Below are 12,102 nucleotides of genomic sequence, written 5' to 3'. Positions count from 1 at the left end.
GAGATCAGTTGTAATAACAGGAGATCTCCAGCTATTACCTGGAGGTTGGCAACCCTATCTGGTAGGTGTTTCAAAGATGTGCCCCACCCTGTGTTAGCTTCTTCCACACTTTGCTAGCAGTCCAGAAGTGTCCCTTGTGTCTTTTCACAAGCCTTTGCACTTAAGTGCCGTTAGGCATGTCTTACAGTCCTAGGGCCTGGGGGCTCAACGGCCACACAGGAAGGCATCCTAAACTGATCTGAAATGGGACTGTGTGCGGGCGCTGTGGGCTGTGATCAAACCCTGACTCTTTGGTCACTGCGAGAGCGAGAGGAAAAGGGACAGAGGAAAAACAAGACGAAGCAGTGAGATTAGGCAGACCCTCGCGATTGTACATGAAGTGGGTGTGATTGGGGCTCCGAGAGGCCCACAAGATATCCTAGGAACATAAGAAAAGCCATGCTGGATCGGACCAATGCCCATCAAGTCCAGCAATCTGTTCACACAGTGGCCAACCAGGAACCTTTAGGAAGCCCACAAACAAGACGACTGCAGCAGCAGCATCCTGCCTGTGTTCCACAGCACCTAGTATCATAGACGCGCTCCTCTGATCCTGCAGAGAATAGATGTGCATCATGACTAGTATCCATTTTGACTAGTAGCCATGGATAGCCCTCTCCTCCATGAACATGTCCACTCCCCTTTTAAAGCCTTCCAATTTGGCAGCCATCACTACATCCTGGGGCAGGGAGTTCCACAGTTTGACAATATCAAAGGGCAGAAGTAATACACCCAATCTTAGGGTCCCCCTAAGAGCCTTCTGTGTTATCCTAATATTCTTAGAAACCAGCTTTTTAGACTACACCAAAAAAAAAAGAATTCCTGGGAAAAACAAGTTCCAGAGAGCATCGTTGCTACTTGTTTCTCCTCCTCACAAGCAGGAAGAGAAGCAAGTGTTTGTGAATAGCATAGAACAGTGGAAGTAATGGCTTAAAGGTCAACAGTCTACCGCTGTGAGTTGACTTTCACTCTTCAAACCCAAGCGCCAAAGATCAGAGGTGTCAGCGTCAAGCCTGTGATCTAGGTCAGTGATGGCGAACCTTTTAGAGACCGAGTGCCCAAACTGCAACCCAAAACCCACTTATTTATTCCAAAGTGCCAACACGGCAATTTAACCTGAATAGTGAGGTTTCCTCCCAGCTCGGCAAAGGGGGGGCGGCGGGAAGTCCAGGGAAGAGGAGCCCTTCAAAGCCTGGCGGTGGGGAGTCCAGGGAAGGGGGGGGCTTTGAACGGCTCCGCGCTCTCTTCAAAGCCCCCACCGCCCCCGAGAATGCCCACAGAGAGGGCTCGACGTGCCGGACTTGGCACACGTGCCATAGGTTCGCCAACACGGCTCTAGGTGAATGTTTTTGTAATGTTTATGAGATGTAAAGGAGAGAAACAGCCTCTCCTATGAGCAGGCTCCAGAATCTTAGGGAGCTAGAGATTTGGGGCTGATGCAGAGAAACATCTCTGGGATAGATATCTTACGGAGAACTAACACTGGGCAACCCCACTTGAACCTGTTTCGCCGCAGAGCCAGGCGCTGTAAGAACAGCTGCTCCAAGGGGGTCATTTGGCATCTTGGCAGAGGACGTTCCCCAAAGCAGGCGAAAGAAATCTAGCACGGGCATGTTTCTAGTAGCAGCTGAGTTCACGTGCCACCCCTGCTACCGTTGACGTGTCCTTCCCACCTTCCCAACTCAGCCACTGCAAAGAGTCTTATCGGGCCAAGACCGACGTGCCGCAACCCTTCAAGAAGCAGCGAGTCACGGACGGGTTCCCCCAGGTCTTAAATTTCGTCCCTTCTGTTTTCCTCTCTGTGTGGCAAGCGGCCCATTGTCCTCTCTATGGCCGAGGTAGCTGGCTGAGCCAAACCCAAGAAGAGACCGCCATCTTGGCCCCAGTCGAGGAAAGGACACGCCCAGAGCTGCCCGCTTCCTGTCTTCTGTCGGTTTCACACAGCCGCAGCTATCTCTCCAGCCTGCCCGAGGCAGGAGCATGAGAAATGAATGAGGTTGCTACAAACAGAAACGGGATGGAAGTTTCACGCGGGCGGACTCTCCCTTCCCTCCCAGGCACCTGAGAGGTCACTTTATTTCTGCCTCGGGGCCATGGCGCTCAGCCCCTGCTCCATCCACCCTGCTCGTAGTCAACAGCTTTCCCCCTGAGGTAGGGCGGGCTTCTCCCAACAGACAAGCCTCCTGCCGTTGCAGACTCCCATCGGGAAAGTCCCTTCTTCTGGGGAGGCAACAAGGGAAGCGGGTCTCTCTCCTGTGCGCACCCCCACGGCTCTTTATTTCTCCGCCGTTTTTTGCCCGTCCTCTGCCGGAATCGGTTCTGGCTCCCAGAGTAGGAATTCGTGCAAGAGCGTGTTGACCGTCTCTGGACATTCCATCATGACCATGTGGCTGCCCTCCTCGATCACCTTCAGGAACGCAATTAAGAGGATCTGGGGACAAAATTGGGAGGAAAACATGATTTATTAGAAGAGTTGGTTTTTATATGCTGACTTTTTCTACCGCTTAAGGCAGAATCAAACCGGATTACACTTTCCCTTCCCCTCCCCACAACAGACACCCTGCGAGGTAGGTGGGACCGAGAGAGTTTGAAGAGCACTGTGACTAGATTATTAAACCGAGGCTGGGCAAACACTTGTCAGGGATGCTGTAGGCCAGTGGTTCCCAAACGTTTTGAGTCATAGAGCACTTTTCAGGAGAGAAATTAATCACGGAGGACTAATTTTCACCTAGCACCTATATACTAAACCGAATGACAGTAGTATTTTTCTTTCCAATCTCTTCACGGAGCACTAGGACAGGGGTCGGCAAACTCATTAGTCAACAGAGCCAAATATCAACAGTACAACGATTGAGATTTCTTTTGAGAGCCAAAACGCCTTTTAACAACCATTCATGCATGGGAGGTTTTGCCTTGGATTTGCCGCTCTCTAGATGCACATTTCCCCCATCTGCATTCTCAAAACTCTGCAAGGGGGCTTATTGTTGAGTTTTGAGAATCTGGATGGGGAAAATGTGCATCTGAGTGGCAAATCCAAGGCAAAACCTCCCATTCATAAATGGGCTTTCGCCTCACCTACCTGCCCGGCCCCTTTAACCGGAGATGCCGGGGGGTTGAAACTGGGACCTTCTGCGCGCCAAGCAGAGGATCTGCCGCTGAGCCACGGCCCCTCCCCATGGCCCTCCAGGGTCTCAGGGGGAAGTCTTTCCCATCACCTTCTTGCCCTGTCCCTTTAACTGGAACAGCCAGGGGTTGAAGCCGGCACCTCCCGCCACCTGGCCAAACACGCCCGGCCGGAGCACTACCCAGGCCGGCGGGCCGCCGCGTGAACTCCGCTGAAACTTGGAGCCGGGCTGGGCGCGCGGCCGGGACGCCGCCACATCCCCCCCTGCCCCCTGGGGCTCTTGGCGCCGCTCCAAAGCCGCCCAGTCCCGACTTCCTGCGCCACTTGGCTAAATTTAGATGGGGGGGCACCGCCGAGGGGCCTGGCCGGCGCCTCCTCCAGCCCAGCCAGCGGCTGTGCGCCCTGGCGCGTCCCCGCTGACGCTGCCCTCCTGCGCTCGGCCCGGCAGTTCCGGGGCTCACCGTGCTTGCCGTAGTAGTTTTCCTCGCCGCCCGCCATGCCTGCCGCCTCGGCTCGGCCCTGCCCACCACTGCTGCTGCCTTCGCTGCCTCCTCCTCAACACCTCGGCCTCCTCCGCCAGCCAAAACCAGCGGGAAAAATCCCACCTGCTGATTGGCTGCCGCCGCCCGCCTTGGCACCACCGGCCCTCGAGCGCCGCGTGCAAAATCCGGCCGCGCTGTGAGGGGAGGGAAAGGGCGGGAGGAGGAGGAGGAGGGCGCTTTCCAGAGCCGCACTCAAGGGGCCAAAGAGCCACATGCGGCTCAGGAGCCGCGGTTTGCCGACCACTGCACTAGGAGATGTTTCGCGGAGCACCAAGTGCTGCGTGTAGCACGGTTTGGGAACCGCCACTCTAGGCTGATCCTACATTGAGCAGGGGGTTGGACTAGATGGCCTATATGGCCCCTTACAGCTCTACGATTCTGTGCTCTTTGGGTAGTGAAACCCTGTTTGCAAGCCATACCTCGGCCATCCGCTGATCCTCCTCAATGGGGACGAACTTATCGTGCATGCCGTGCACCAGCAGCACCGGCACGGTTAGCTCGGCGTGGTAGACCTCATCTCCCTCGGGCCAGTACTGCCCGCTCATCATGGCTCTCAGGACGAAGGACGAGACGTTGAAGGCATTCCCTTCCTTCAGCAGCTGCTTCTCCTTGGCGCCTTGGCGGGCAAAGCCGGCCCTGCGGAGGACGAGGGAAGCAGACAGCTAAGGAGGCAATCTGGAATTACAAATCGAGGCTGGGATGCTTCTCAAATTCTCCCCCCCCCCAAAATATTTTGGAATTTGGATATTTTTAATCGCATTCTCTTCCTTCAGGTGTGGAACAGAAACATTGGTCATTTATACATGTGTAGTTTCACTCATGTTCACCTCCCCCCCCATCTGCCTCGGTTGTTCCTTGGAGTTATGCATGAGTTTTCCAACCATTAGAGATGACCTCGCCACCAGCCCTCACAAATCCCAGGACTTCCCGTCCCTCTATTAACCTGATTCTTCCCTCTCCCCTGAGCAGAGCCCACTTGAAATCCCAATGCCTAAGGCAAAGTGCGGGACACAGAAGCTTAGTTTCTCCCAGCAAGCAGATAGCCAATTACAAAGCAGCATGTCAAGGGGCGGGGATTCAAATGCTTCCTTCTTCCTCAGAGTTCTTTCTGAGCAGAAGGCTTTTAAAAATAAGGCTTTGGTTTCTCCCCTCCCCCCTTTCAAATAACTCTTAGATCTCCACAAAATTAAGGAAGTTAATTTTGAAAAGGTGGTTTCTGAAATAAATGCCCAATTGCAGTATTGGAATAAGCTTTATTTGTCGTGGCCAGATAGGATTTATTTAATTAAGAGTTTTGTTTTACCTAAATTTCTTTTTTTGTTTCAAACTTTGCCTATTAAACTGAGAGGAACGGAATTACAAAAATGGCAAAAGTTAATTACAGATTTTATCTGGTCATATAAAAAACCTAGATTTAAGAATATTATATTATATAGATCAGCATCAAAAGGGGGTCTTGACCTGCCGATACTTAAAAATCATTATAGGGCAGCTAATCTTTGTAATCTACTGAGAATGATATATAAAAAAACGGAAGATGGGTGGATGCAAATTGAGCAAGTATACACCAACCCAATACCTTTGGATGATGTTATTTGGAAAAAAAGTCAGAATAGACCTCCAAATGTCAAGAATAATGAGTTTATTTTTAGTACTCTTCAAATTTGGGATAGATGCAGAGGAAAATTAGCTCCAGACATTTCTCCCTTGTCTTCTTTTTTGAATCAAAATTGGTTTGAACCAGGGAAAAATTCCACGGTATTTAAGAAATGGCGTAGAGCTGGTCTGTTTCGAGTGTGTGATTTGTTTAAGAAAAATAGTTTTATGACAGAGGTAGAATTTGAAGACTGCCTCCTGGAGTCTATTCCCTGGCTCCAATTCTTATAATTAAGTCATCTTGCCAGCCTATCGAAAATCAAGGGAGTTTGAACTCCTTCTGAAATCATATGATGGTCAGACCAGGGGAACTTTGACTAAATTGTATAAATTTTTGGGTTAAAATCAAGAACAATTTTTTTTTGAAATATCAACAATTATGGCAACAAGATTGTGATATAGAGATCTTGGACGATCAATGGGCACAGATATGGAATTCTCCAGGGTATAGGTCTAAGGTTTTTAAGATTCGATTCCAGACTTTTAAAGTAGTTACTCGTTGGTCTCTCACTCCACGTAGGCTCTCTAAGTTTAATCAGCAGTATAGTCCTCTTTGTTGGAAAAAAATGTGGACAGCCTGGTACGTATTTACATTGCTGGTGGTCATGTGGTGTAATTAGGAATTTTTGGTCGGAGGTATTTGGACATGTAGAAAAAATGATGAACTGTAAGATCCCAAATACTGGCACCCCTGAGATTGCTTTACTTGGTTATTGGCGCCTAACTGTAAACTCTCTAAGTCGAAATTAGCAATGGTTTTAACACTTCTGTCAGCAGAATGGTTATTGCAGCTAAATGGAAGGATGTTAAACCACCTTTGATACAGAATTGGTTTGATAAAATATGGCATTTATTTGTAATGGGAAAAATCCAAGATGGTTTGGACTCCTTAAATAAGGATAGCCCTTCCAGTTTTGTAGAAAATTGATTTTCGATAGTTCAATATTTGACTGACCTTGATAAACTTCCTTCAAATTTAATATATCATAACTGGCTGTATTTTTGAACGGGAAATGTAAGGTTGAGTATAGTTGACTGGTTGTTGTAGTTAATAAGGGCAGTGTGAATTGAATCGTATTGTATGATATGTTATATCAATAAAGTGTAAAAAAAACTAGCTCCATTTTTGTTCTTAAAATGCTCTTAACATGCTTTTTATGCAGCAACTGGGTTTCGGGGGGGCTTTTCTCTTACTACAGCCAATTACAAAGCAGCATTTCAAGGGACGGGGATTCAAATACTTCCTGATTTGAGCTTGGAGACTGCTTGTGCAGAGATTCCCAACAGGAAAGTGTGGGTCCAGCGAGCAACGAACCTCAAGTAAAACTCCCATGCATAAACGACCGTTACATGCCGTCATATTGCAAGTCACTTCTCTTCCATTCCTTTAATGGTACAACTCCTAGCCAACAGGCTGTGAGCTAACCACACTGAACTGCTGGGCAGAATTTGTAAAATTATGTTATTTTATATAATTTATTTAATTGTAGATATGTTCTTTAAATTCTCCTCGTGTCCCTTAAATTCAAATAAACCCAAAAATAAATTTCAGTACTGGAACTGAGATAGCTGGATCACAACTACCCAGCAGAAATTGTAGCTTATTAGCTACAGACATGTCTATATAATGAATTAATGGATTGATCAGCTGTGTTCTTAAGTGCTGATACAATAAAATAAGACACGCTCCATGGTTTCGATAGAACCTTTTCCACATCCACAAAGACGCTCAGAGTAGGGCTTTCTAGAATAGCGCCCACCCAAAACGGCTGTGGATAATACATAGGGTTGCCAGGTCCCTCTTTGCCACCGGTGGGAGGTTTTTGGGGCAGAGCCTGAGGAGGGCAGGGTTTGGAGAGACTTCAATGCCATAGAGACCAATTTCCAAAACAGCCATTTTCTCCAGGTGAACTGATCTCTATTGGATGGAGATCAGTTGTAATAGCAGGTCGTCCTCGCCTTGCCTAAGTTTCTACTTTCTCTTGCAAGGGTTGTCCTTGCCCTTGGGTCCAGTTTCGTTCCCACGGAGTGCCATATAAATTGAACACTTACCTGCAAATTGTCGGCTGGCCATCAGGAAGCAATTTCGGACATTGGCATATCTACTCACTGTATGGACCTTGTCACTACCTGTTTACCAGACTTTAAGCTATGACAGCTTAATATTTTATAGTGTTTAGCCTGTTAAAGGGTTTTGAAAAATAGATGAGGTTATGCGGCAAACATTAAATTGTGGAACACAATAGTGACGATTCGTGGAGTTGTTCTTTTTCACACACATCCTATGTAAAAGGTATGTCTATTGCTGTTTGTTTATGGATCGTTACTATCTTATATCTGTCTAAACCTCTAGGTGGGGCCTGGTAGGGTTGCCAGGTCCCTCTTTGCCACCGGCGGGAGGTTTTGGGGGTGAAACCCGAGAAAGGCAGGGTTTGGGGAGGGGAGGGACTTCAATGCCATAGAGTCCAACTGCCAAAGCAGCCATTTTCTCCAGGTGAACTGATCTCTGTTGGCTGGAGATCAGTTGTAATAGCAGGAGATCTCCAGCTACTACCTGGAGGTTGGCAACCCTAGGGCCTGGAGATTTCCTGGAATTACAAATTATCTCCAAGTGACATAGATGAGTTCCCCAGGAGGTAATGGCTGCTTCAGAGGGTGGAAGGCTTTAAGAGGGGAGTGGACATGTTCATGGAAGATAAGGTTATCCATGGCTACTGGTCAAAATGGATACTAGTCATGCTGCATACCTATTCTCTCTAGTATCAGAGGAGCATGCCCATTATATTAGGTGCTGTGGAACACAGGCAGGATAATGCTGCTGCAGTAGGGTTGCCAACCTCCAGTTAAAAGCTGGAGATCTCCTGCTATTACAACTGATCTCCTGCTGATAGAGATCAGTTCCCCTGGAGAAAATAGCTGCTTTGGCAATTGGACTTTACGACATTGAAGTCCCTCCCCTCCCTAAACCCCACCCTCCTCAGTCTTCGCCCCAAAAACCTTCTGCCAGTGGCAAAGAGGGACCTGGCAATGCTATGCTGCAGTCATCTTGTCTGTGGGCTTCCTAGAGGCATCTGGTTGGCCATGTGTGATCAGACTGCTGGACTTGATGGGCCTGGGTCTGATCCAGCAGGGCTTTTGTTCTGTTCCTGTGTTCTTATGACTGTATGGCATTATACCTGCTAAGGTCCCTCCCCTCCCCAAATCCTGCCCTCCCCAGGCTCCACCCCCACCCCCCAAACCTCAAGGAACCCCCCAAGCCAGAACTGGCAACCTTAGGCCCCTAATGTCTCAGTTACTCACTTGAGAAAGCTCCAGGCCAGACACGGCGTGAGGCAGCGGAGGATGCAGGTTGGCATGTTGAAGATGGAGCAGAGGCTGGGCTCCAAAGCCGTCGGCCCCCCACCGTTGATCATGATGACCTTGTGAACCAGGTCGGGGTACTCGTGGGCCAGGAAGGTGCAAAAGGAGACCCTGCAGTGGGGTGGGAAATACACAACTCAGGAATAAAATATGCAACAGAGGGGCACCCCCTCAGGAGCACAAAGACCGTGTGTGTGTGTGTGTGTGTGTGTGTGTGTGTGTGTGTGTGTGTGTGTGTGTGTGTTAAGTGCCGTCAAGTCGCAGCCGACTCATGGCGACCCCTTTTTGGGGTTTTCATGGCAAGAGACTAACAGAGGTGGTCTGCCAGCGTCTTCCTCTGCACAGCATCCCTGGACTTCCTTGGTGGTCTCCCATCCAAATACTAACCAGGGTTGACCCTGCTTAGCTTCTGAGATCTGGCGAGATCAGGCTAGCCTGGGCCATCCAGGTCAGGGCCGGAGCACAAAGAGAGAGACCATCAATTCCTGCTCTGTTTAAACTGAACTCCAACTTCCTATTGGTATGTTGAATTTTATATTTTAGATTCAAATGTCCACCAAGGCATCTGGCGGTACGAGGGCACAGGTGACATGGCTGTTATCAGCTATAAATGATGATGTTACTCTGTGGCAAACTTTATAGGTAGGGTTGCCAACCTCCAGGCGGTGGCTGGTAAGGTTGCCAACCTCCAGGTAATAGATCCTGCTATTGCAGTGGATCTCTAGCCGATACAGATCATTTCACCTGGAGGAAATGGCCGCCTTGGCAATTGGACTCTATGGCGTTGAAGTCCCTCCCCTTCTCAAACCCTGCCCTCTTCAGGCTCCGCCCCAAAAACCTCCCGCTGGTAGCGAAGAGGGACCTGGTAACCCTAGTGGCTGGAGATCTCCAGCTATTACAACTGATCTCCAGTCGACAGTTCCCCTGGAGAAAACGACCGCTTTGGTCATTGGACTCCATGGCACTGAAGTCCCTCCCCTCTCCAAACCCCGCCCCCCTCGGGCTCCACCCCCAAAATCTCCAGGTATTTCCCAACCTGGAGTTGGCAACCCTATTTATAGGGGCTATGATTAAATACCAAAAGAATAACACTAAGTAAGGCATTTTATTAATATATTTTCTGCTCAAGGCTATAGCTGTATGAGCAGTACTAAACAGAGATAAAATTTTTGATTGTAAATTCCTTGAGGAAGGGACCTGTTTTATATTTCTTGACCAGCTTTTTAACTTATAGCTGTCGCTGCTGTGTTTTTAAGGATTTTTTTTTTTTAAATGCTGGTTCCTGTACTCTTGCACTCTGCTTTTACTGTTTTTTGTTGATACTGTGCTTGGATTTGATTTTTACCCAGAACACCACCCTGGACAGGTTGCGGAGAAAGCAGCGAGCAAATATAGTCCTTAAAAAGGATAAAAGAGGAGGGTGCCGAGTTGTTTTCTGTTGCCCCGAAAGGTCGGACCAGAACCAACGGGTTGAAATTAAATCAAAAGAGTTTCCGTCTAGGCATTAGGAAGAATTTTCTAACAGTTAGAGCGGTTTCTCGGTGGAACGGGCTTCCTCGGGAGGTGGTGGGCTCTCCTTCCCTGGAGGTTTTTAAGAAGAGGTTAGATGGCCATCTGTCAGCAATGCTGATTCTGTGTCCTTAGGCAGATCATGAGAGGGAGGGCATCTTGGGCATCTTCTGGGCATGGAGTAGGGATCACTGGGGGTGTGTGGGGCAGGTAGTTGTGAATTTCCTGCATTGTGCAGGGGGTTAGACTAGGTGACCCTGGTGGTCCCTTCCAGCTCTATGATTCTATGACTCTATGGCCATTTATGCATGGTCAATATTGATACTCCCTCACAGCTCTTTTTTCAAATGCGACTTTAAAAATGCCTATTCATTGTCCCGACGCAAAAGGAGAAATTCCACCTCCCCACTCGCCTGCTCCTTTGTTCCTGTTTGCATAGCCATTAGCATATGCATAGCTAACGCGCCGCTTTTGTTTTGCATGGTTCCTTCAGGGGATTCTTCGCAGAGGCGGCGGAGCACACACAAAAGATCGCGTTATAGGGGCTCTTAAGTAATGCGAAGCAGGTATGCGGCGGCTTCGCAGTCACTTCCGGAATGACGGTTCAGCGTGAAAAATTCAAAAAAATATGTGGGGCAATTCAGCCTGGAACTCGCTGCTAATTGCCATGCATAAATGGCCTATGGAAAATAGATAACGACAGCTAAATTGCTGGGGGTGGGGTGGCGGCACCCACCCCATCTTCTGTATTTGACTAGACATCTGATACAGAGAAGTCAAGGAGCCCTTTTCTTGCATCTTGCTTTCCCAGAGGCAATTCATAGGGGACAGGGGAACCCCTTCCCACCCCTTCCAGTCCTTACCCATACGAGTGTCCAATGAGGATGTTTCTCTTCTTGGCGTAGCGCTTGAACACGCTGCGCAAGTCTTCCGCCAGGGCGTAGAAAGTGTAGGCGGCGGCAATCTGGGGGGCCGAGCTGGAGCCGTGGCCAGCAAGATCGGGCGCCACGACCTCGTACCCCAGCTTGGAGAAGAAGTCCAGCTGCTCCTTCCAGATGTCCAGGGAGCCTCCCACGCCGTGGATGAAAAAGAGGGCCACGTCGGCGTGGGTCCCTTTGCAACTGGTAATGTACTTGGAGCAGTCAATGTTGATCGTCTTCTTCGGCTTGCGCCGGCGGCGCTTGATTGCCGTGGCGGAGGGGTTGGCCGAGGGTGGGGCTGGGGTGTTTGGGTCCGAGACATCCACTTCCACAGTGCTGTTGGGCTCAGAGCCGTTCTGGCAGTGGAGGAGGTCCGAGCGGACTGTGTCGCCCAGGTTCTCGATGACCATCTGCCCGTTGCGGTAGACCGTGATTCGCCGTTTGCAGTGCACCGCTCCGGATTCCTTTGGGAGTTCCTCGGTCCCCGGCGGGCGGGCGGGAGCTATGTGCTTCACGCGCAGGACCCGGCCGGGCTTCACTTCGACAAAGCTGTAGCCATCGCTCGTCTCGACGCTTTCCAGAGGCCCCACCGCATTGGACGTTTTGCCCATCAGGCAACAAAGCAGCCCCTCGGTGATGCTGGTCAACATTGTGATTCCTGCAGCCGACACCGAGAAGAGCAAAACGCAGCCGTTAGCAGGCAGAACTCTCCAGCCCTCCAGACACCATAGGGTTGCCTACTCTGGGTTGGGAAATACCTGGAGATTTGGGGGCGGAGCCAGAGGAGGGTGGGGTTTGGGGAGGGGAGGGAACTCAATGTCATAGAGTCCAATTGCCAAAGCGGCCATTTCCTCCAGGGGAACTGATCTCTAACGGCTGGAGATCAGTTGTAATTAGGGTTGTCAACCTCCAGGTACTAGCTGGAGATCTCCTGCTGTTACAACTGATCTCC

At 49.6% G+C, this 12,102-nt stretch overlaps 1 protein-coding gene across 1 annotated transcript; it reads right to left on the bottom strand.

Moving 5' to 3' along the window:
* Positions 1-2,314: 2,314 nt before the first annotated feature.
* ABHD8 (abhydrolase domain containing 8) lies at positions 2,315-11,800 on the bottom strand. Its single transcript, XM_056845181.1, has 4 exons — positions 11,094-11,800; positions 8,662-8,832; positions 4,125-4,341; positions 2,315-2,470 (listed from the first exon to the last, which is right to left on the bottom strand). Exons 1-4 carry the CDS (start codon positions 11,798-11,800, stop codon positions 2,315-2,317), a joined length of 1,251 nt encoding a protein of 416 aa, XP_056701159.1.
* Positions 11,801-12,102: the final 302 nt, after the last annotated feature.

The sequence above is a fragment of the Euleptes europaea genome, chromosome 2 (genome assembly GCF_029931775.1).
Source record: "Euleptes europaea isolate rEulEur1 chromosome 2, rEulEur1.hap1, whole genome shotgun sequence".
Classification (NCBI taxonomy): domain Eukaryota; kingdom Metazoa; phylum Chordata; class Lepidosauria; order Squamata; family Sphaerodactylidae; genus Euleptes; species Euleptes europaea.
This window is presented reverse-complemented; position numbering and strand designations above follow the sequence as displayed.